Source organism: Thalassophryne amazonica, chromosome 5 (genome assembly GCF_902500255.1).
Source record: "Thalassophryne amazonica chromosome 5, fThaAma1.1, whole genome shotgun sequence".
NCBI lineage: Eukaryota > Metazoa > Chordata > Actinopteri > Batrachoidiformes > Batrachoididae > Thalassophryne > Thalassophryne amazonica.
This window is the reverse complement of record NC_047107.1, coordinates 57,738,506-57,763,735: the sequence shown is the minus strand read 5'-3', so window position 1 is coordinate 57,763,735 and position 25,230 is coordinate 57,738,506. Positions and strand designations below refer to the sequence as shown.

The 25,230-nt window shown below is 40.5% G+C and overlaps 2 protein-coding genes across 3 annotated transcripts; one reads left to right on the top strand and one right to left on the bottom strand.

Annotated features, from left to right (window-relative positions):
• Positions 1 to 5,978: 5,978 nt before the first annotated feature.
• Positions 5,979 to 10,245, top strand: rilpl2 (Rab interacting lysosomal protein-like 2). Of its 2 annotated transcripts, XR_004560756.1 has the most exons (5): positions 5,979 to 6,266; positions 6,352 to 6,503; positions 9,411 to 9,533; positions 9,677 to 9,804; positions 10,041 to 10,245. XR_004560756.1 is itself a non-coding variant. In XM_034170360.1 (4 exons), exons 1-4 carry the CDS (start codon positions 5,979 to 5,981, stop codon positions 10,060 to 10,062), a joined length of 585 nt encoding a protein of 194 aa, XP_034026251.1. In that variant the 3' UTR covers positions 10,063 to 10,245. The 2 variants fall into 2 exon arrangements, 1 of the variants encoding a protein (XP_034026251.1); XM_034170360.1 differs by lacking the exon at positions 9,677 to 9,804.
• A 1,767-nt stretch (positions 10,246 to 12,012) lies between these two features.
• kmt5ab (lysine methyltransferase 5Ab) lies at positions 12,013 to 24,478 on the bottom strand. Its single transcript, XM_034170359.1, has 8 exons — positions 24,456 to 24,478; positions 24,233 to 24,318; positions 23,319 to 23,454; positions 19,714 to 19,921; positions 19,531 to 19,618; positions 17,498 to 17,557; positions 15,292 to 15,482; positions 12,013 to 12,702 (listed from the first exon to the last, which is right to left on the bottom strand). Exons 1-8 carry the CDS (start codon positions 24,463 to 24,465, stop codon positions 12,492 to 12,494), a joined length of 990 nt encoding a protein of 329 aa, XP_034026250.1. The 5' UTR covers positions 24,466 to 24,478; the 3' UTR covers positions 12,013 to 12,491.
• Positions 24,479 to 25,230: the final 752 nt, after the last annotated feature.

Sequence of the window (25,230 nt, the reverse complement as noted above, 5' to 3'; positions counted from 1 at the left end):
GTCTCAGAGTGATGCTGAAAAACTAATTCATGCATTTATTTCCTCTAGGCTGGGCTATTGTAATTCATTATTATCAGGTTGTCCTAAAAGTTCCCTGAAAAGCCTTCAGTTAATTCAAAATGCTGCAGCTAGAGTACTAACGGGGACTAGAAGGAGAGAGCATATCTCACCCATATTGGCCTCTCTTCATTGGCTTCCTGTTAATTCTAGAATAGAATTTAAAATTCTTCTTCTTATAAGGTTTTGAATAATCAGGTCCCATCTTATCTTAGGGACCTCATAGTACCATATCACCCCAATAGAGTGCTTCGCTCTCAGACTGCAGGCTTACTTGTAGTTCCTAGGGTTTGTAAGAGTAGAATGGGAGGCAGAGCCTTCAGCTTTCAGGCTCCTCTCCTGTAGAACCAGCTCCCAATTCAGATCAGGGAGACAGACACCCTCTCTACTTTTAAGATTAGGCTTAAAACTTTCCTTTTTGCTAAAGCTTATAGTTAGGGCTGGATCAGGTGACCCTGAACCATCCCTTAGTTATGCTGCTATAGACTTAGACTGCTGGGGGGTTCCCATGATGCACTGAGTGTTTCTTTCTCTTTTTGCTCTGTATGCACCACTCTGCATTTAATCATTAGTGATTGATCTCTGCTCCCCTCCACAGCATGTCTTTTTCCTGGTTCTCTCCCTCAGCCCCAACCAGTCCCAGCAGAAGACTGCCCCTCCCTGAGCCTGGTTCTGCTGGAGGTTTCTTCCTGTTAAAAGGGAGTTTTTCCTTCCCACTGTTGCCAAGTGCTTGCTCACAGGGGGTCGTTTTGACCGTTGGGGTTTTTACGTAATTATTGTATGGCCTTGCCTTACAATATAAAGCGCCTTGGGGCAACTGTTTGTTGTGATTCGGCGCTATATAAATAAAATTGATTGATTGGTATGTGAACGTTCCATCTTTCATCTCATGAAATATTCTTTCCTTTGCATGAATGAAAAAACATTATTTGTTTTATATAATGCCTAACCATCCTGAAAATGTAGTCCGTACCTGATGTTGTACATTGACTTCTTTGTGTACAGACTGCCGTCTGCTTTCCTCAGTCCAGCAAAAAATCGTGACAGCTGTCAATCTGACAGCTCTTATACTTCAGGTAGAGATGTCCCGGTGAATACTGAAAATGCCTCCAGATGGCTTATGGTGTACTCGATTTGTTTTTTGTGTTACAAGAATGAGCACCATCACTAAAACAAACTCAGCCACATTTGTTTTTGTACCATCGCTGCTAGTGTGAGTGCGTGTGGTGGTGCCATGCAATGGTACAAAACATATGAAACCAAATTTGCATGATCAAAGGAACCAAATTTGCACGGTCAATGCACTGGCAAATGGGATAATGATTAATATCACGTGACATACAAAATCAAATGGCAATCTATGCAGTCTGCAGTGCTGTTGTTTTTTTGTTTTTTTTTTGGATGTAAACCCCCATAAAACAACAAAAAACAGTCTATCACTCCCACCCGCATGCTGAAATCGGTCCGCATCATTTATTTATTTATTTTTTATTTTGAGGAATTTTATTGATGGTGGTGCAGCTAGTACAAGAACCGGTACGTCCGCTAGGTGGCGAGTGTGCTTTGGCCAAAGAGGGTCATTGACAACCAGTCAGTTGCTCTGTGTCACTGGCACACAGTATGCGTGTTTATCAGTGTACAGTATACTGACTGTATTCAACATGGAAACAAGATTTATTTTTAAAATATCTGATATTTTCAGTTCCTCAATTGCAGGTGCTGTAGGTGTCGTTTTTCAGCTTTGAAATGATGTATCTGTTTCTAAGAAGAAAAAAAATCCACCCTCCCGCATCACTTTTTTTTCCTGATGTCAAGGGTGATCATGCTTTTTGTTGTTGTTTGTTTTTATGGGGCATAACTGTACCCTGCAAACCCTGGCCATTTATACATCAAATTTAAGAAAAACGTAAAAAGCAGCGGTCTATATTTGCATGGGCAGGGCGCAGGAATACTGTCAGTCACATGTTTCCTCACCTGACGCAGGACACACGTTTCAGGTGAGAGTAAAAGAAAAGATGAGAGCGCTCACTTGCCTTATTGTCAGGTTTGTAATATGTGAACCAAATACCTGGCTGGGATTATGTTTGTCAAATGTACTGAACAAAATTCTTTGGTATTAAACAAAATAAAAAGCATATGAAAACAACTTTAGCGACCACATCTTGGTTTTATGATTACAATATTTTTGTTTTATTTATGTAAATGATTTTTTTTTTCCTTTTTATGGATGTGGGGTGACAAAGATATTGTGTTTAATATTAGTTGAACACTAGAGGTGGGCGATACCGGGAATTTTGGTATTGATCCGATACCAAGTAAATGCAGGCCCAGTATCGCCGATATCAATAATGATTTTCATATTTAAGCTTCATAGATCCAAAGGATCCAAAAGATCTAGGATAGAATTTCGCCAAACATTGTACATGACAACAAAATACGTTATTATCACAATCAACATTTTTGTTTTAAAAAAAAATCACTCAACACAACTTAAAATCTCCTGAGATAGAGCTCCTCTGAAAAAGAGAGCTTTAAATCAGAAGTGTCTGACTCCGTGGTATAACTCACAAACTCGTAGCTTAAAGCAGATAACCCGTAAGTTGGAGAGGAAATGGCGTCTCACTAACTTAGATCTTCACTTAGCCTGGAAAAAGAGTTTGTTGCTCTATAAAAAAGCCCTCCGTAAAGCTAGGACATCTTTCTACTCATCACTAATTGAAGAAAATAAGAATAACCTCAGGTTTCTTTTCAGCACTGTAGCTAGGCTGACAAAGAGTCAGAGCTCTATTGAGCTGAGTATTCCATTAACTTTAACTAGTAATGACTTCATGACTTTCTTTGCTAACAAAATTTTGACTATTAGAGAAAAAATTACTCATAACCATCCCAAAGATGTATCGTTATCTTTGGCTGCTTTCAGTGATGCCGGTATTGGTTAGACTCTTTCTCTCCGGTTGTTCTGTCTGAGTTATTTTCATTGGTTGCTTCGTCCAAACCATCGGCATGTTTATTGGACCCCATTCCTGCCAGGCTGCTCAAGGAAGTCCTACCATTATTTAATGCTTCAATCTTAAATATGATCAATCTATCTTTGTTAGTTGGTTATGTACCACAGGCCTTTAAGGTGGCAGTAATTAAACCATTACTTAAAAAGCCATCACTTGACCCAGCTATCTTAGCTAATTATAGGCCAATTTCCAACCTTCCTTTTCTCTCAAAGATTCTTGAGAGGGTAGTTGTAAAACAGTTAACTGATCACCTGCAGAGGAATGGTCTATTTGAAGAGTTTCAGTCAGGTTTTAGAATTCATCATAGTACAGAAACAGCATTAGTGAAGGTTACAAATGATCTTCTTATGGCTTCGGACAGTGGACTTATCTCTGTGCTTGTTCTGTTGGACCTCAGTGCTGCTTTTGACACTGTTGACCATAAAATTTTATTACAGAGATTAGAGCATGTCATAGGTATTAAAGGCACTGCGCTGCGGTGGTTTGAATCATATTTGTCTAATAGATTACAGTTTGTTCATGTAAATGGGGAATCTTCTTCACAGACTAAAGTTAATTATGGAGTTCCACAAGGTTCTGTGCTAGGACCAATTTTATTCACTTTATACATGCTTCCCTTAGGCAGTATTATTAGACGGTATTGCTTAAATTTTCATTGTTACGCAGATGATACCCAGCTTTATCTATCCATGAAGCCAGAGGATACACACCAATTAGCTAAACTGCAGGATTGTCTTACAGACATAAAGACATGGATGACCTCTAATTTCCTGCTTTTAAACTCAGATAAAACTGAAGTTATTGTACTTGGCCCCACAAATCTTAGAAGCATGGTGTCTAACCAGATCGTTACTCTGGATGGCATTTCCCTGATCTCTAGTAATACTGTGAGAAATCTTGGAGTCATTTTTGATCAGGATATGTCATTCAAAGCGCATATTAAACAAATATGTAGGACTGCCTTTTTGCATTTACGCAATATCTCTAAAATCAGAAAGGTCTTGTCTCAGAGTGATGCTGAAAAACTAATTCATGCATTTATTTCCTCTAGGCTGGACTATTGTAATTCATTATTATCAGGTTGTCCTAAAAGTTCCCTAAAAAGCCTTCAGTTGGTTCAGAATGCTGCAGCTAGAGTACTGACGGGGACTAGCAGGAGAGAGCATATCTCACCCGTGTTGGCCTCTCTTCATTGGCTTCCTGTTAATTCTAGAATAGAATTTAAAATTATTCTTCTTACTTATAAGGTTTTGAATAATCAGGTCCCATCTTATCTTAGGGACCTCGTAGTACCATATTACCCCATTAGAGCGCTTCGCTCTCAGACTGCGGGCTTACTTGTAGTTCCTAGGGTTTGTAAGAGTAGAATGGGAGGCAGAGCCTTCAGCTTTCAGGCTCCTCTCCTGTGGAACCAGCTCCCAATTCAGATCAGGGAGACAGATACCCTCTCTACTTTTAAGATTAGGCTTAAAACTTTCCTTTTTGCTAAGGCTTATAGTTAGGGCTGGATCAGGTGACCCTGGACCATCCCTTGGTTATGCTGCTTTAGACGTAGATTGTGGGGGGGTTCCCATGATGCACTGTTTCTTTCTCTTTTTGCTCTGTATGCATCACTCTGCATTTAAACATTAGTGATCGATCTCTGCTCCCCTCCACAGCATGTCTTTTTCCTGTTTTTTTCCCTCAGCCCCAACCAGTCTCAGCAGAAGACTGCCCCTCCCTGAGCCTGGTTCTGCTGGAGGTTTCTTCCTGTTAAAAGGGAGTTTTTCCTTCCCACTGTTGCCAAGTGCTTGCTCATAGGGGGTCGTTTTGACCGTTGGGGTTTTTCATAATTATTGTATGGCCTTGCCTTACAATATGGAGCGCCTTGGGGCAACTGTTTGTTGTGATTTGGCGCTATATAAGAAAAAAGTTGATTGATTGATTGATAGAGGGCTGACAAACCACAATACAAGGATGCGCTGCGCGTGTTATGTGACACAGTGCTGCTCTTACAGACAGAGAGCAGACTTTGATGAATCTTCGTGTGCAGCAGTCAGTGCGAGCAGGAGAGAAAAAAAGCTTTAGTATAGTATAACTTTAGTATCGATATTATCGATATTCGGATTGATCCGCCCACCTCTATTGAACACTTAAATATTTGTTGCTCCTCCCAAATAGAAGGCACAACACGTACAGACAGGATAACTGAATATATAACAACAAAGTGCAAATCAGAAGTCTTGAGAAACAGGCTGAGACCACAGTGCTACTGTAATACATTCACCATTTATAATTTTGTGTCATCTGTTCATCATTGTGCTATGACTGTGTGTGGGATAATGTGCACTTATTTTGTCAGTTGTTGATACTGTAGCGTGCGAGCTGCAGGGTCTTCACAATGAGTCACTCTTCTGCTGGAGAAAACTCAGGACCGTGAACTCTTCTTTGGAGAGGAACACAACTCCGTTTATTTATTTATTTTTCCCCACACGAACTCACACACACCGCCTCCTGATGACGCCCCTTCCGTGAGCATGCTCCACCCACTCTTTAAATTATTTCCAACTCTTACAATACTTCTAAGTGCGCTTGATTTCAGTTTGGAAGGTTCTCACGCCTGCCACATTTCCCCATTAATGTGGAGTTGAGTCAGGAAGGGCATCCGGGGTAAATCTTGTGAGAAATCACCATGCAGATCCACCTCTGCTGTAGCGACCCCGAGTGTTGAATGACTTCTCTTGACTGTCTGATGATCTTTGGGTTTACCTGTCGCTAGGATACGCTGCCTTCCGCGCCGTGAGTGGAGAAATGGGGAAGTGCAGCTAAGGTGTAAGTTGGATAACTTCTGAAAACAGCGTTGTTTTGAACTCTTAATCGGCTGCTGCTGTAGAAATCTCTATCGTTGTATTTTGGCAGTCACAGCGTGCTGTCATGGATTTTCGGGAAGAGTCGTCTCCCGCTTTAGCCTTCGAGAAGGACGCCTTTCAGCTGACGGTAGAAGATGTTTATGACATTTCTTACGTAATCGGTCGAGATTTGTTAAAAATAAGCAGCACAGGACAGGAAGTGTCGGATTTACAATTCAGAATCGTCCGTGTTTTGGAAATGCTTGAAAGCCTGGTGAATAAATCCAACTTGTCGCTAGAGGAGTTGAAAATGGAGCGGGACAACCTGAAGAGCGAAGTGGACAGAATGCTGAGGTCGTGTCCGGAGGGCATGGTGAGACTGAGCAGACAGCACACAGCACCTCCTCAGATAAAATCACACCAAACACCGCTTCTAAAGCTTTTGTTTTGAATTAAAGCAAACGGCGGGACCGAACCAGCTCCTGGTGGACCTGACGGACCCAGACAGGCCACGTTTCACCATGCAGGAGCTGAAGGAGGTGCTGCAGGAGCGGAACCAGCTGAAGGCTCAGCTCATGGTGGCTCAGGAGGAGCTTCAGCTGTACAAGAGGTGTTCCTCCCTCCAATCCCTTTAATAATTAAACACATACACCAAAGACCTACTATCCGGTTGTTAAGTGTGACGTAACGCATCATGTGATTTTCAACTTCCGGCTCCAAACAAAAACGGCGCGCTGTCATAACATTGAGAACTGCACTGAGACATTCTGATCAGGCTGAAGTTAAACTGTTGCACACGGACAACAGCATTAACATCGCAACATAAAACTCTTTGCATATTGTGCCTAAAACGCTCCTGGATATATTAACAGGGTTTTTAGACGTTGTTACTGCGTTTGTTTTATGTAAAAAATGCCAGAAGCTCAGGTTGTTTCTCCATTATTTTCAATGGGAGTTGCTGCAAGCTGTGATCGCTTCCTGTTCATGGCGTTCGGGGGGAAAGTGAAGTTTGCACTTTAACGTCCTGTTTATTGTAATAAATATTTTTTTTATTAACAAACAGACGTATATTTTACCTGTGCATAATAAAATATGTAAAGTAAAAGAAAAAAAAGTGTTCCGACCATAGAGCCAAACGAATGCGTTTAACGGAGGTGGAGGCGGAGAAGGGAGGGACGGAGGTTTGCGCACAATGTAAACACAAACTAAACTTAGATCCTTAAAAGGATCATACAGACGTAACTTTAATTGTAAACTTGGAGGTCTTTGGACCCGGAAACAGATTTATCACGTGATGCGTTACGTCAGCGCTTAACAACCGGATCAAAACGTATTCAGAACTGCATGACAGGGCTTACTGCAAACACTACATCCAAAAAGCAGGCAATCAGCCAGTTATGATACTTCACTTGTGAGCAAGATATCTTCAGTTGTACTGGCTTAATTATCGCCAAACTTTGTATATGCATTTTGCATGGTGACCACAAAAAGGGTACATATTTTGGGGTCTAAAGGCCAAGATCACTGGCGCATATGTTGTAAATATCTTGTGAGGGAAATACCTTTTTTTTTTAACTGCCCGATTGTCACCAATGTTGACCTCAAGCAGTATATTGCCTTTGGGATCAAAAGATCAAAAATCAAGGTCACAGGAGCAGTCTTGGTAAAAATCTTGTACGCAGAATAACTTATTTTCTAATTGCCAGATTGTCACCAAACTTGGGCGTGGTGTGTGTGTTAGGCCTGATGACCTCAAGAAGTCTCTTGATTTTTGGCTCAAAAGGTCAGAATCATCTCAAGCTCCATTGGTAGTAGATAGCCTAAAAATGTGTTTTTAGACAATTATAACATCGTGAAATCACATCATTGTGACATCATTCACAGTTTTGATTACAATTGATTTCCTGGAAAATGTGTTACTTTTGACAACCTTGACTTTTGACTCATCTGCTCATGAAAATCTGCTTTTCCAAGTTATTTTGTACACAAGCAGACATACATGAGTGATCAATATACCCTGCTCTATTTCTGTTTAAAGAACAAGTTCACTCTTTTTCATTTATAAGTAAGTATAATAAATGGACAGTGTGGTGGCCAAGTGGTTAGTGCCCTTATTTCTAGATCAGGTTCCCGGTTCAAGACCACTCCTGCCCATTCTACATGTAATGTTGTGTCAGGAAGAACATCTGGTGTAAAACGTGTGCCACATCAACATGCAGATCCATCTCTGATTTGCTATGGAAGAAGCTGAAAGAACTTTCTGAGAGTAAGCGTAGTAACATAACTCAAACACGTTTGACATTTCAAAAATGTTCAGCAACAACCAATATTGCCACCCTTCTTTTCAGTACCTGCTAGGACCCTTCCACCCATGCTAGTCTGTCAGGTTCTTGATCAGTTGATTAGTTTTATTGTGCATTAGCAACCACAGCTTCCCAAATGCTGTTCAAAGAGGTGTGTTGGTTTCCCCTCACTGTAAATCTCACATAGGGGTTCTCAGTAGGATTTAAGTCAGATAGTGAAGGGGGCCATGCCATCATTGTCATCTTTGAGACCTTTGCTGGCTTGTTAGGCAGTGGACTACTCGGATGCATGTGATGGACCATTGCTTTGCATAAAAATCAAGGCCTTGTTCAATAATACAGACTTTCTCCTGCACCACTGCTTGAAGAAAGTATCTTCTAAAAACTGGCAGTAGGTTTGGGAGTTGATTTTAGGTACATTTTCAAACTGAAAAGGTACAACTACAGGTGCATCTAAAAAAAATTAGAATATCCTAAATAGAAAAAGAGTGCAATATTTTTTGTCAGACATTTCAGAAATTGATTTGCGCAAACCTCCACCAACACTAGTTTCCAATTCCACAAATTTCTACCTTGGGAAAAAAAATTTAAGGTGAAAATCTTGTTAGAAGTGGCTTTTCGTAAGATAAAATATAATCGAAAATATATCTCAAAAGGGTTTTTCAATGTTAAAATCAAATATCCGCAATATGGGGAGGTGACATCTAGTGGTTAAGTGTTGGGGTGAGACCAGAGGATCCTCGGTTCAAATCCCAGCCTGACCAGAAAATCACTAAGGACCCTTGGGCAAGGTCCTTAATCCCATAGTTGCTCCCAGTGTGTCGTGAGCACCTTGTATGGCGGCACCCTGACATCGGGGTGAATCTGAGGTGTTATTGTAAAGCGCTTTGAACATCTGATGCAGATGGAAAAGCGCTATATAGTCCATTTACCATTTATTTATAATATGGCTCAGATGCGGATCAAACTTTATTTAAATATTGTAACCTGCTGTGGATGGAGGTGTGACTTCATTGTGTCATAAATAATCCACAAAAATACAAACAGATGCATATTAGGTAGGATCAACAGAAATGGCTTTGGATTAGTGCCTCTCTTGTTTTCACCTCAGGACAAACCTCAAGTATGTTTGTCTTTATAGTGTAGATTGAGTTTAATGTCATGACATTTTTATACATTATCATGAGTGACAGAGTCTGAACTTTGTTCTGCAGCGGGATTCTGCCACAGGCCGAACCAGCACTGGTGGAAGTGGACCTAGAGTCCTCGTCTGCTGCCGACGACAGTGCTGCTGCGATTAACGATAAAAGAAACGAGAAAACCACCATAAGCAAACTGTAAGTCACATCTGGAAAGCTTCACTGAATAAAACATATTTGCAAATGACAGCTCATCTTTAAAAAAAAAAAAAAATGTACACCACTTGGTGCCAGTTCTGCACTATTTTTGCTGAGCAGTTTGAATGTCATGGATTCATCAGCACATGATGTAGAAAGCAGCCAAACTTAATGGAACACTTGTGACCAGATGAAGTCATGCTGAGCCTGAGAGCACTGAACAGTGCATTTGCCAGGAAGGAATAATTAGAGTCTGACAATGACTAGCAAGGTGTGTGTGTGTGTGTGTGTGTGTATGTGTGTATGTGTGTATGTGTGTATGTGTGTATGTGTGTGTGTGTGTGTGTGTGTGTGTGTGTGTGTGTGTGTGTGTGTGTGTGTGTGTGTGTGTGTGTGTGTGTGTGTGTGTGTGTGTGTGTGTGTGTGTGTGTGTATTATATGTTTCAAATTACTGCATCTCATTTAGAACAAACTTCTTAACTAAACATGAATCTTTGTCATTTATAGGTTTTCATTCAGGCGGAAATAAAAGGTTTCACAAGACCTGAGCACGTACAAGACAAACAGGATTTGTCTGCATGATTTCCTCTACTGTTAACAATTTTCATACATTTGTCAAATGAAGCACTATATTTTGTAATTTTAATGGAAACTGTATATTTTTTAACTCCATTGATTCACTGTAGTATATTGTACAACCTGTGAGATTAAAAAAACTTAACTGGAAAGTATTATGTAACTAGCATTATGCTGAACTAATTCACTTTCAAATCAAGGTTTTGTTTGTTGTGTATGCTTTTTAAATAAACACATTATCTGAAGTATTACATTATCCATTTGTCTGGAATACTTGTTTGCCAGCACTGTGTTGCCAGTGTTCTATACAACAGATTGGAAAAGGCTGACATAGTGCACTAAAATAACCTAAGAATGTATGAAAACAAACCCAATGTTTACAATTTTTTTTTTATGTAAACAGTGACATCAGTTTATTTTAGCCTTTCAGCTTCTGGTGGAGCTCCACCCCCCAGAACCCCCACCTTTTAAATATATAAAATGTGTATGTGTACCTTTCAGGTTCTGGGGGAGCAGAACCCCCAGACCTCCCACCTTTTTAAGCATTTTTCTTTTTTGCCTACACTATGGCCAAATTACCATATTGCAATATTGTCATATCAATGATATACAATATCAAATCAAATCAATTTTATTTATATAGCACCAAATCACAAACAGTTGCCACAAAGCGCTTTATATTGTAAGGCAAAAGCCATACAATAATTACAGAAAAACCCCAATGGTCAAAACGACCCCCTATGAGCAAGCAGTTGGCGACAGTGGGAAGGAAAAACTCCCTTTAACAGGAAGAAATCTCCAGCAGAACCAGGCTCAGGGAGGGGCAGTCTTCTGCTGGGACTGGTTGGGGCTGAGGGGAGAGAATCAGGAAAAAGACATGCTGTGGAAGAGAGCAGAGATCAATCACTAATGATTAAATGCAGAGTGGTGCATACAGAACAAAAAGAGGTGAATAAAAAGAAACACTGGGTGCATCATGGGAAACCCCCCAGCAGTCTAAGTCTATAGCAGCATAACTAAGGGATGGTTCAGCATCACCTGATCCAGCCCTAACTATAAGCTTTTTCAAAAAGGAACGTTTTAAGCTTAATCTTAAAAGTAGAGAGGGTGTCTGTCTCCCTGATCTGAATTGGGAGCTGGTTCCAGAGGAGAGGAGCCTGAAAGCTGAAGGCTCTGCCTCCCATTCTACTCTTACAAACCCTAGGAACTACAAGTAAGCCTGCAGTCAGAGCGAAGCGCTCTATTGGGGTGATATGGTACTATGAGGTCCCTAAGATAAGATGGGACCTGATTATTCAAAACCTTATAAGTAAGAAGAAGAATTTTAAATTCTATTCTGGAATTAACAGGGAGCCAATGAAGAGAGGCCAATAGGGGTGAAATATGCTCTCCTTTAGTCCCTATCAGCACTCTAGCTGCAGCATTTTGAATCAACTGAAGGCTTTTCAGTTAATATGACTATGATTTGACACAAAGTGCAGCAACAGTGAAAATTAAACATTCTCAAACAAAACAGTAATAATACCACTCATTTTGCACTCATAAGCTTAGGATACAGTGCCATTCCAAAGTATTGGATGGCTTGGTATTTAACACGTTAGAAAGATTAAAGAAGAAAATAAGATTATAAAATAAAACCTCCACTGTGCCTTGTGATAGAATCACTATGGTGACTGTTCCAAGATGGCGGCTGCATTTCTTGCGCCTCAACAACCAAAGCGGAGTCTACGCCTCTGTCTATGTTCGTCTACCATTTCCGACACTTTGTGGCTTTCCCCCACTGCAGAGATTTTTTTTGTGCCATTTCCGGTTTGTGCCTCCATCTACCATAGAGCAAGCGGCGTTCAACTCGTATTATAGATGTGACGAATAGGGCCAGTATCGCAATAGGATCATTGGTTTGGATTTTAATGCACTTCATTAGTTTTGTCACAACTGCAATGAAAACTTTTATTCCTCAATTTACAGCACATCACAAATTATACCAAACAATGTTCATTAAAAAGGAAATTCATCACGCTGCTGCATTTAAATATAAAACCACCATAGCCATCTATTGCCAAAAATGTTTGAGCAGAAGCATGTCGATCAATAAATACATTTTTGAAAATCTATTGGTGACTACACATCTATTAGTGAGAAGTCATTTGTAACCAACCAAACGTTAAAGACGTCATCTCTTACTTTAACAAAAAATGCCCAGCGAGTCACATGAATCGACGACCAAGTGGCGCAATACATAAACACAGAAATGTGACTTAATTAGAAGCCAGATTAACAGCATTTTCAGTGAACTAATTTTTTTTTTTTGCCTTTTATCTGTTGCATCTTTTACATAAATGGAGCATCACATTTGAAATATAAACTCTTTTGGTCTAGGTTTCAGTATTTTAGCCAAGGATGAGCCAGAATGGAGGCTTTACTGCGATCACCGTAGTCATACAGCAGCTCCTCATTTTCCTCAATGTCTCTGGAAGCTACCAAGATAAGATGAGGGGTTCCATTGATGGCATGAAGTTTCGTCTGACAGTTCCCATTTTTACTGTGGTTTATCAGCCTGCCAAGACGGTCAGTTTCCTTGGTTGCATCTACACTGTAATATAGAAATAAGGTTAAGTTCTCACAATAACCAAACAAACACTCATTTGCAGAGTCAAGCCCAAAGTTCATACTGGAGCTACGATAAATTTTAAATATCAAATCCAATGCAAGACAGGTTAAATTTATCACACCAGAAGACTGTTATTCTCTGAAACATTTGTCACAACCAGAATCCAGAGAGAGCATGGTGTCAATTTCAAATCATGACAGTTGCTCTCCACATCAATTTCACATATTGACCATAAAATAGATAACCAAACAAATATTAAGTAAAGCATTAGCCTCAGAAAATGCAATGCAGAAAATAATACTGTGTGCTACATTCTGTTTTCCTCTCCATGGATGCCAAGTCATCTCAGATTCATTTGGTCCTGGTGTCGCAGTACTGGAGTCCACTCAGTCTCATCTCAGCACTGAAAGCAATTCTATTCTATCTCGAGTCAACTGTCTCAGACTAGGATACGTTTACACATTAAACATTATACGGTGCATCCGGAAAGTATTCACAACGCTTCACTATTTCCACATTTTGTCATGTTACAGCCTTATTCAAAAATAGAGTAAATTCACTTTTTCCCCTCAAAATACTACTTGCAGAACTCCATAATGACAACATTAACAAAGTTTTTTCTTTTTTTTTTTTTTAAATAAAAAACAAAACAAAAACTAAGATATCACATGTACATAAGTATTCACATCCTTTGTTCAATACTTCGCTGATGCACCTTTGGTAGAAATTACAGCCTCAAGTCTTCTCAACTATGCTGCCACAAGCTTGGTGCATCCATCTTTGGGTAGTTCTGTCCATTCCTCTTTGCAGCACCTCTCAAGCTCCATCAGGTTGGATGGGGAGCGTCGCTGCACAACCTTTTTCAGATCTCCACAGATATTCAATCAGGTTTTGGTCTGGGCTCTGGCTGGCCCACTCAAGGACATTCACAGAGCTGTCCTGAAGCCACTCCTTTGATATCTTGGCTGTGTGCATAGAGTCATTATCCTGCTGAAAGAAGAACAGTCATCCCAGTCTAAGGTCGAGCGCTCTGGAACAGGTTTTCATACAATGTCTCTGTACATTGCTGTTTAAATCTTTCCTTCAATCCTGACTAGTCTCCCAGTTCCTTCCGCTGAAAAACATCCCCACAGCATGATGCTGCCACCACCATTCTTTACTGTAGGAACGGTACCTGGTTTCCTCCAAACACGACACCTGGCATTCACCAATCTGTCTCATCAGACCAGAGAATTTTGTTTCTCATGGTCTGAAAGTCCTTCAGGTACCTTTTGGCAAACTCCAGGCAGGCTGCCATGTGCCTTTTACTAAGGAGTGGCTTCTGTCTGGCCACTCTACCATACAGGCCTGACTGGTGGATTGCTGCAGAGATGGTTGTCCTTCTGGAAGGTTCTCTTCTCTCCAAAAAGGAATGCTGAAGCTCAGAGTGACCATCAGGTTCTTGGTCACCTCCCTGACCAAGGCCCTTCTCCCCTGATCCCTCAGTTTAGACAGGTGGCTGGGTCTTGGAACAGTCCTGGTGGATCTGACCTTCTTCCATTTACGGATAATGGAGGCCAGTGTGCTCATTGGGACCTTCAAAGCAGCAGAAATGTTTCTGTAACCTTCCCCAGATTTGTGTCTTGAGACAATCCTGCCTCAGAGGTCTACAGGCAATTCCTTTGACTTCATTCTTGGTTTGTACTCTGACCTGCACTGTTAACTGTGGGACCTTGTATGTCGATAGGTGTGTGCCTTTCCAAATCATGTCTAATCAAATTAATTTACTCCACGTGGACTCCAATTGATGTAGAAACATCTCAAGGATGATCAGTGGAAACAGGATGCACCTGAGCTCCATTTTGAGCTTTATGGCAAAGGCTGTGAATACATATGTACATGTGAATTCTTCTTTTTTTTTAAAATTTGTAAAAAGACAAACTTTTTTCACAGTCATTATGGGATATTTTGTGAATTTAAATTTGTGGGAAAATGAATTTCATCCATTTTGGAACAAGGCTTAACAAAAAAAAAAAAAAAAAAAAAAAAAAAAAGGGGGAAAAAGTGCAGTGCTGTGAATATTTTGTGGATGCACTGTAGTAACATTAATTCCTGTTGCATTAACTGGCACCAGGCTATTTTTGATAAGAGATCCCACAGCGCAATGCTCACTTGAAGCCTTTGGTCCCACTGAGTGCCATCAATGAGTGAACAAGCCACTGTGTTGGTTTCATCAATTAAAAACAAACAAAAAAAACACATAAAACTTTGAAATGGAACCATAAACCTCAAGAAGCAGAACGCAAGTTCTATCAGAACAGATATGGATTTTTTTGTTTGTTTTTTTAGGTCTTGGTCTTATCTCTTCCAAATATTCCATAGCTTCTAATGGAATACTGTCAGAAACCTTCATGTTAACCACCAAACGACTACACTGACAGGGTAGGGCGGTTTGTGAATTGTAGGGGTAAAAGATTTCGTCTTGTTATTCATAATCACTCCATTAATACAGTGAACACAAATAAAAATTCTTAATCATCATGTTTACACAGACTGAATTTCCCCATTTCAAACAGTAATATTTGGACTCACCAGTAGGTTTTTGTCTGGTACTGGAAGTAGTACATGTAACAGCCTGTTTGGGGATCCTGAGCATACTCCGCTTCTCTTTTTTTGGCTTCAGTGACTTCCAGCAAATCTCCATGATACTCCACGACAAATGCTCCCTTTTTAAAGTCCCTGAGAGCAAATACTCCTCTTCCTTTTCCCTCTGTGTGTTTTACCTGTTGACATTTACAGATGTTACATTCAACTTAGTTCCAGGGAGGTGCATTACTGTCATTTTTGACAAAGTTCATACTGTACATAAATGATTTCTAACAAACAAGACTATAAATCACTTGGTAGGGTATGTTACCAAGTAACTGAAGGGCTGTGGTTCAGTCTCCCTGAAAAACAATCTCAGATTCCTCCAGATGTGAGCATCAGTACCAGGAAGTGCATGAAAACCACTAGCACTGAAGTATCAATGCAACTCACTTTGAATAAGTGTCTTTCTATATAATTTTAAGAATCAAGACATCCATTTTTCTAGTTTGTTTCATGTTGGTGTTCATCAGTTCTAATCATTTTTTTACCCAAAGCCATCAAAATATGGCCAGTGGGTATTGCGAAGGCTGTGTTCGTCCATCCATCAGTCTGTCTGTCCTCTTATAAAGACAATGCTCATACAGCCGAGGGCACTTTGCCATTGTGTTATATTTAAGAGATAAAGTGCATGCAGAAAGCATTCACAGCACTTCACTTTTTCTACATTTTGCTATGATACAGCCTTGTTCCAAAATGGATTAAATTATTTTTCCCCTCAAAATTCTATACACAACACCCCATAATGGCAAAGTGCAAAAAGTTTGAGATTTTTTTGCTAATTTATTAAAAAAAAAACAAAAAAAAAAAACTAAGAAATCACATGTACGTAAGTATTCACAGCCTTTGCCATGAAGCTCAAAACTGAGCCCAGGTACATCCAGTTTCCACTGATCATCCTTGAGATGACCTCCAGCATTCCTCTGTGGAGAGAGGAGAACCATCTCTTCAGCAATCCACCAATCAGGCCTATATGGTAGAGTGGCCAGACGGAAGCCACTCCTTAGTTAAAAGCACCTGGCAGCCTGCCTGGAGTTTGCCAAAAGGCACCTGAAGGACTCTCAGACCATGAGAAACAAAATTCTCTGGTCTGATGAGACAAAGATTTAACTCTTTGGCGTGAATGCCAGGTGTCATGTTTAGAGGAAACCAGGCACCATCCCGACAGTGAAGCATGGTGGTGGCAGCATCATGCTGTGGGGATGTTATTCAGTGGCAGGAACTGGAAGACTAGTCAGGATTGAGGGAAAGATTTAAAGCAGCAATGTACAGAGACATTGAATGAAAACCTGCTCCGAGTGCTCTTGACCTCAGACTGGGGAGTCGGTTCATCTTTCAGCAGGACAATGACCCTAAGCACACAGCCAAGATATCAAAGGAGTGGCTTCAGGACAACTCTGAATGTCCTTGAGTGGCCCAACCAGAGCCCAGACCTGAGTCTGATTGAACATCTCTTGAGAGATCTGAAAATGGCTGTGCACCGACACTCCCCATCTAACCTGATGGAGCTTGAGAGGTGCTGCAAAGAGGAACGGACAAAACTGTCCAAAGGCAGGTGCACCAAGCTTGTGGTATCATATTCAAGAAGACATGAGGGCTGTAATTGCTGCCAAAGGTGCATCAACAAAGTATTGAGCAAAGGGTGTGAATACTTATATACATGTGATTTCTTAGTTTTTTATTTTCAATAGTAAGTCCCTTTGGCTGCTCCCTTGTTTTGCACTTGGGGTCGCCACAGCAAATCCAAGGTGGATCTGCATGTTGAATTGGCACAAGTTTTACGCCGGATGCCCTTCCTGATGCAACTCCACATTACATGGAGAAATGTGGCAGGGGTGGGATTTGAACCCGGAACCTTCTGAACTGAAACCAAGCGCATTAACCACTTGGCCACCAATAGATTAGCAAAAAATTTCAAGCTTTTTTCACGTCAGAATTTTGAGTGGAAAAAATTAATTTACTCCATTTTGGAATAAGGCTGTAACATAAAATGTGGAAAGAGAATACTTTTCAGATGCACTGTATTACAAAGATCCAGCATGCTGCCTTGTGACTGGTGTGTTCTATGGTAGTCAAAATTAGTCTGCAATGTGAAAATGACATTCAACAGATATTAAAAACTCTCACTGGCACAACAATCTTAAAATCTTACCTGCAATCCTTCTTCAACATCATTTTTTATCAAGTCATCAATGTGTTTGTGCTCTTCATCCTGTGGACAGTTTGACTCATTAGGTTCTGTGTGAACTTTACATAATCTGTGAAAATCTGAGCTCTTTATGGAAAAGAGCCATCTCTAGATTTAAATATATAGACTAGAAGTCAAAATATAAAATCATTATTCATTTGGAAGGCACATGTATGAGGGATGTTCATTCAAGTTTTCCCCTGACGAACTTCCAGTTATTGTAGGAGGCTGAAATTGCACATGTATAATAATACATATCTCTACAGGTCACAAGGTAATTTGCAGCGTTGATCTCTTAAATGAAGTAGGATGTGATAATGGAGCCAGTTGAAGGCAGAGCAGTGTCAGGTTCCTTACTTGAGAGGCCACACACCACGGGTGACATTCAATGAGATATGAGACTTATGGGGAGGATGCCCCATCGTGTAACAGTCAAGCACTGGCATCATAAGATCAACTGTGGTTAGACATCGGTGGAAATGGCTCCCATTTCTGGGCAACCACAGTATGCCACTGATGAAGACACCATCGGGCAAGCAGAGCCATGCCACGCCTCTCTGTTTTGATAGCCTTCCGCAATTTCTGCAGCAGTGAAGCATAGTATCATGGTACCCTTTGCCAGGAAATCCTACATGCTCCATGCTGGTCCCAAAAGATTGTGAGCATGACCTTGCCCACTGAGGGTTGGAAATGTGCCTTTTTCGGAGATGGTGAGTCATTAAGGCTTCCGTAGCTTTGGCTGGGCTTTAAACCCCCTGTCCACATGCATCCCAATAAAAAAAAAAAAATTTGCAAATGGCAAACTCATGGTATAATCACTAATCCCGCTGCAATCCAACTGCAAGCATACATGGTCATCCTGCAGCGCATTGTCCACCATATGGAGTAGCAGGATCACCAGGATAAGCCGAACAAAATTTTGGACTGTTCAAAATTTCGACACTGATAGAAATCATCAGGAATCGACCGGGTCACCGGCAAGTTCACGGCAACTTAACCGGCTGTCTGCAACGTCCCAGGAACCCTGCTGCAAACTGACAGCATTAGATTTGTACCAAATACTGATGCAGAACTGTACTCAATCTGTTATCCTAAAGATCACCGTGACAGCTCAGCAAGCAGGCAGCAAAATATTCCATCCCATGAACAGATGTCACCAGTGGCAAGGTCACTGGCAGCTTCAGCTCCACCCCTTTTTGCAACTTTGGACGCTGTTTGCTTCCCGATTTCTATATGGAGACCACCTGGAATCTGACAGTAACATGTGGACATTAGGCTTTAGTCTCTGCATCATAGTGATGGTTTCATCCTGTGTGATTAGCCCTTGGCACATGAGCAAAAGAGCCTGGGAGAAAGTGATTCATTCCTTCTTCTGGAAAGGTGTGAGCAACCAGGGAATCCATCGTGCAGATGCAGAAAACTTCCACATGTGCAAATGGTCTTGGATGATTTTTTTTTTTTTTCCACAGATCCCAAACTGATCTTGACATCTTAGGCGAGTTGGCAAACGGTTATGTGGCGATTCTTCAAAATGGTGTCTGGCCTCTACTTGCCGGATGGTGTCTTCGTCAATGGCAGCCATTTCCACCGATTTCTGACAACACTTTAACTGACGTGTTAAAGTGCCAGTGCCTGACTACATCATACAGTACACTGGGGCATCCTGGCCATATGTCTCTTATCTCACTGAACATCTCCCATGGCGTGCAACCTCTCAGGTACAGGAACCTGAAGATGGCTCTGCATTCAACTGGCTCTATTATCGCACCTTACTCCACCTTAACACCTGGAAAAGAGAAACAGTTAGGAATTCATGGCTGCAAATTACCATGCGACCTATAGAGATATGTGTTATTATAAGAGTGCAATTTCAGCCTCCTACAATAACCAGATGTTGGTCAGAGTAAATCTTTAATGAAGAGCCCCCATACTTTTACAACAGGAACAAAAATATGATATATATATATGATATATATATATATATATTAAATACAGACCTTTAATTCTCCCTGAGTTTTTCTGTTACTGCGTCTGATTGGATAATAGTCTGTGACCTTTCTGTTTTGAGAAGCTTTATTCCCCCTCCTAAACAGAGACAGTGAGGAGACATGACAGTGTAAAAAATGGCTGTAAAAGGGCCCAAATAATTTCTCAAACGGACACACTGTCCGTGCACTCACTTTTTCACTCCAGGTTTGCGACGCCTTGCGCTCTGTGTTTTGGATGCTGAAGGTTTATTTTCTGCTGTTGTCCCAGTGTTAGTAGAGAAGACCTTTCCCTCACATGCGTCAGTGGTTTGCACTTTTGTCCTGTGACTATGAGAAGGCATTTCAGGTTTCTGATCTTCTTTGGACTCATCACTTTCACCATTTATTTCACTGGATTTGTCTAAAATAAAAACAACAAATGTATAGACTGTTAATAAGCAGCATGGTTTGCTGTAATGAAGCTTGGTAGGAATTAATAAATGAATAAACTAGACGTGTACTCAAAGTGCATAACTCTGCAAATTTTTCAATTTCAATTCAATTTATTTTCATTTACAGAGTGCTAAATCACAAAAAGTTGCCTCAAGGCACTTCACACAGTAAGGTCTAACCTTACCAACCCAATATCAAATAGCCCTGTTATTGTTATTCTGTCAGCGCTTTCTTTGTAAGAGGGTTATTCCGCTGAAATATTTTCTAACCTTTAATCCTGACTTCTCATCTTTGACCATCACCTTTGGCACTGGCTGCTGACCTTGGCTGACCTTCAACCCTGATCTTTGATCCTAATAACTCATCTTTGATCTAGGTTGCTGACCTTCAAGGCTGGTCTTTGATCCTAGCCACTCATCATTTATCCAGATTGCTGACCTTCAGTTTGAGTCGCTCATCTTTGATCCTGATGGCTGACCATCAAGCCTGAACTTTGATCCTGACTTCAAATCTTCAAATGTTCTTTGAGCCTAATAACTCATCTCTGATCATGATTGAAGTTTAATTTTAATCACATCATTGATTGTGATTGCTGACCTTCAAGCCTGATCACTCATCTTTGAAACTCAAACAGTGTTTTTGCTGCAGTTTAGCTAGCTTGCTTTAATCCTGGAGTGAGGACCTTTGATCCTGATTTTTAAGATAATCAGCAGCCCTGATTACAGGATTAACGGAATAAGGATTATGGCTTAATAATCAAAAGCAAGAGCTATCCCTTGATCCAAATCTACACAAAAACTTATCAGCTCTCACCTCTCCAGTAAATTTCACTGAAATCCTTTCATGGCCTTTTGAGATGTGATGGCAAAGTTTGAATGCTGTGACATCTGGCTGAGTTTGGTACCATAATAAGCTGAGCTACAATTCATTATACCACAGCTGATTTTCCCCAACCAGCTCTCACCTGGTTGTACATGGCATACAGTCCTCCTACACAGGCACGCCACTCAAAAAAAAAAAAAAGGACAGGTTGCCCCCTGCCCAAGCACGATGGACTCCCAGAAAAGATGCAAAGCAACTCAATGCAACTCAGGGCAAACCTGAATACATGCCATCTTCAACACTTGGCATCTTGGGATTTTTTTTTTTTTTTTTTCTTGCTCAGTGTAAAAACTGGATGCCACGGTGCGTGGAACATACACCAGGCCACCTCGGGCAGAGTACCTGAATATTTTGAACATTTTCCAAGCTGACAGAAGTTTAACAAAACTTTCCATCTTGTCCCAACCTATACCAAAACACCTCCACCCCACCAACCAGTGTGGGGGTTCAGCATCAGACTTGATCGAGTATAAGAACAATTTAAAACCATTTTTATACAACCCCTGGCAAAAATTATGGAATCACCGGCCTCGGAGGATATTCATTCAGTTGTTTAATTTTGTAGAAAAAAAAGCAGATCACAGACATGACAAAACTAAAGTCATTTCAAGTGGCAACTTTCTGGCTTTAAGAAACACTATAAGAAATCAGGAAAAAAAATTGTGGCAGTCAGTAACGGTTACTTTTTAGACCAAGCAGAGGGGGAAAAAAAAAATGGAATCACTCAATTCTGAGGAAAAAATTATGGAATCATGAAAAACAAAAGAACGCTCCAACACATCACTAGTATTTTGTTGCACCACCTCTGGCTTTTATAACAGCTTGCAGTCTCTGAGGCATGGACTTAATGAGTGACAAACAGTACTCTTCATCAATCTGGCTCCAACTTTCTCTGATTGCTGTTGCCAGATCAGCTTTGCAGGTTGGAGCCTTGTCACGGACCATTTTCTTCAACTTCCACCAAAGATTTTCAACTGGATTAAGATCCGGACTATTTGCAGGCCATGACATTGACCCTATGTCTTTTTGCAAGGAATGTTTTCACAGTTTTTGCTCTATGGCAAGATGCATTATCATCTTGAAAAATGATTTCATCATCCCCAAACATCCTTTCAATTGGTGGGATAAGAAAAGTGTCCAAAATATCAACATAAACTTTTGCATTTATTGATGATGTAATGACAGCCATCTCCCCAGTGCCTTTACCTGACATGCAGCCCCATATCATCATATCATCAATGACTGTGGAAATTTACATGTTCTCTTCAGGCAGTCATCTTTATAAATCTCATTGGAACGGCACCAAACAAAAGTTCCAGCATCATCACCTTGCCCAATGCAGATTCGAGATTCATCACTGAATATAACTTGCATCCAGTCATCCACAGTCCACGATTGCTTTTCCTTAGCCCATTGTAACCTTGTTTTTTTCTGTTTAGGTGTTAATGATGGCTTTCGTTTAGCTTTTCTGTATGTAAATCCCATTTCCTTTAGGCGTTTTCTTACAGTTTGGTCACAGACGTTGACTCCAGTTTCCTCCCATTCGTTCCTCATTTGTTATGTTGTGCATTTTCGATTTTTGAGACATATTGCTTTAAGTTTTCTGTCTTGACGCTTTGATGTCTTCCTTGGTCTACCAGTATGTTTGCCTTTAACAACCTTCCCATGTTGTTTGTATTTGGTCCAGAGTTTAGACACAGCTGACTGAACAACCAACATCTTTTGCAACATTGCGTGATGATTTACCCTCTTTTAAGAGTTTGATAATCCTCTCCTTTGGAGCCATGATTCATGTCAGTCCACTTGGTGCAACAGCTCTCCAAGGTGTGATCACTCCTTTTTAGATGCAGACTAACGAGCAGATCTGATTTGATGCAGGTGTTAGTTTTGGGGATGAAAATTTACAGGGTGATTCCATAATTTTTTCCTTAGAATTGAGTGATTACATATTTTTTTCCCTCTGCTTGGTCTAAAAAAGTAACCGTTACTGACCGCCACAATTATTTTTCCTGATTTCTTATAGTGTTTCTTACAGCCAGAAAGTTGCCATTTGAAATGACTTTAGTTTTGTGTGATGTCTGTGATCTGCTTTTTTTCTACAAAATTAAACAACTGAATGAACATCCTCCGAGGCCGGTGATTCCATAATTATTGCCAGGGGTTGTACTTTGTCTACAAAGGAGGCTTGGCACCAAACTCAGCTAGGCAAGGGCTGCCCAGAGAAACCAGCCATGGCTCAGCCAGGTGTAAGACAACCAGCAAAAAAAACAAACAAACAAAAAAACAATAATAAGAAGAACAAGAACAAGAAGCTCATTTGTGGAGGCACTATTATTATTATTTGTCATATCAGGTTGGTGAACACTGCTATGATTCTGGTGCACACTTTATTTAATGGCCACATGGATCTGCTGACCAAACAATAAAACTGACATAAGCAGCAAAACAGTTGTAATATTTAAAGGATATAAATGTGAATATACCTTTCTTTGGTTTTGATGATTCAGTTTTAATTGCGTCAGATTCATTTCTTTCTTGGATCAGCACTCTGGAACTATCACTGAGAGGGGATCTGGATTTGCTTGGGCGTTGGAATAATGACTGTGTTGTACATGAATCCTGCAGAGAAATCATAATTACTGCAATAGGAAAATGTTTAACATGCACAGAATTAAATTCCTAGAAACTTACAGGTCATGTGCTGTGTATAAATGCTGTTCCATTCAGAAGAGTGTGTTTTCTTCTTCCTCATCCCTTTTGAGCATTGCTTGTTGGTTGATATTTATCTTGTGTTTTTTTTTTTCTTTTCTGTATTTTCTTGGTTCAAAATAAATACACCGATAAATTAATTAATTCATCCATTGTAGTATAACACCAGCTTCCCATTTGCAATTTAGTCAGCTACAGGAATGGATTGAAATGTTCCATGCAGTGTAATTTAGGCTTAGTTTTGGGGTTTGTTTGTTTTTTTCTGAATTACATAAAATGTTAGGAAATTTAAGCAGCATTTCAGCTTCTGGACAACAGCTTTGTGCACTTCTGAAAGGTCTTAAGAAGTAGCAGAAGTCAGATATGGTCCAAATACAGTTCTAGAATATTTCACATACTGCATGGAGTTATGAAAATTTTAATTAGCTAAAAATTCATAGATGCAAAAATACAAATTAAATAACCACTGAGGATAATACGAGGCATAAAACAGACATTTCCAACGTGGTCCTCTTGAGGACAACAAATAATTTTTAAAAAAAGTTTTCTCTCTGTGTGTGTGAGTGAGTGTGAGAGCAATAGAAATATGTGTAAAAATGTCCAAATTGCAGCAAAGACGCTGAATAATTATACTGCACATTATACGCCTGGTTTTGTAATTTATTCCATAAAAGCAGTTTAATTTTACCGTGTTCAGCGTTGGATTGTTTTCTTTACTTTGTTGTTCGGCGGTGTTCTCCGGCTTTTTGTTGGTGCTGCGTACTTGTTGCTTTCCTTTACAAACACAAACATGAAAATATTATTCCAAAATTGACCGAACACAACGCTGTTAACAGCCATTAGCCGCAAACTGCACGTTAATGTGTAACTTGCAATAAAAAAAAAAAAGAAACAGCATTAACTCTTGGTACCTTTAACCATTTTAGACCAGTTTGGGTGACACGAGAGGCGCAAGGAGAGGCACGCCGATTTAAAAACATCATCACAGCGTCGCTCATTGGCTAGTTCTTTCACAGAGAGTGCGAGCAACGACCTGTAAAGCGAGAGCGGTCACCCGCCCCAACTTCCGCTTTTGAAATTCAACTTCGTCCAAAGTATTATGTAAGTTTATTTTGGTTTAATTTGTCGAGGGACCACAATGGAAATAAGTCTCCTGAGTTGTGCATCCCTGCTTTTATCCATGCAAATACTGATCAGCTTATTGGCCACAATGTTAGTAACAGAATTCACACACTACACACTTAGTTCCCCTCTGGCAGATCCCGAGCAGCCGGGAAAGCAGGCCGACTGGGTGACTGTGAGGAGGAAGCGTAGTTCTAAACAGAAGCCCCGTGTACACCGCCAACCCGTTCACATTTCTAACCGTTTTTCCCCACTCGACGACACACCCGCCGAGGATCAAACTCTGGTTATTGGCGACTCTGTTTTGAGAAATGTGAAGTTAGCGACACCAGCAACCATAGTCAATTGTCTTCCGGTGGCCAGAGTAGGCGACATTGAAGGAAATTTGAAACTGCTGGCTAAGGCTAAGCGTAAATTTGGTAAGACTGTAATTCATGTCGGCAGTAATGACACCCGGTTACGCCAATTGGAGGTCACTAAAATTAACATTGAATCGGTGTGTAACTTTGCAAAAACAATGTCGGACTCTGTAGTTTTCTCTGGGCCCCTCCCCAATCGGACCGG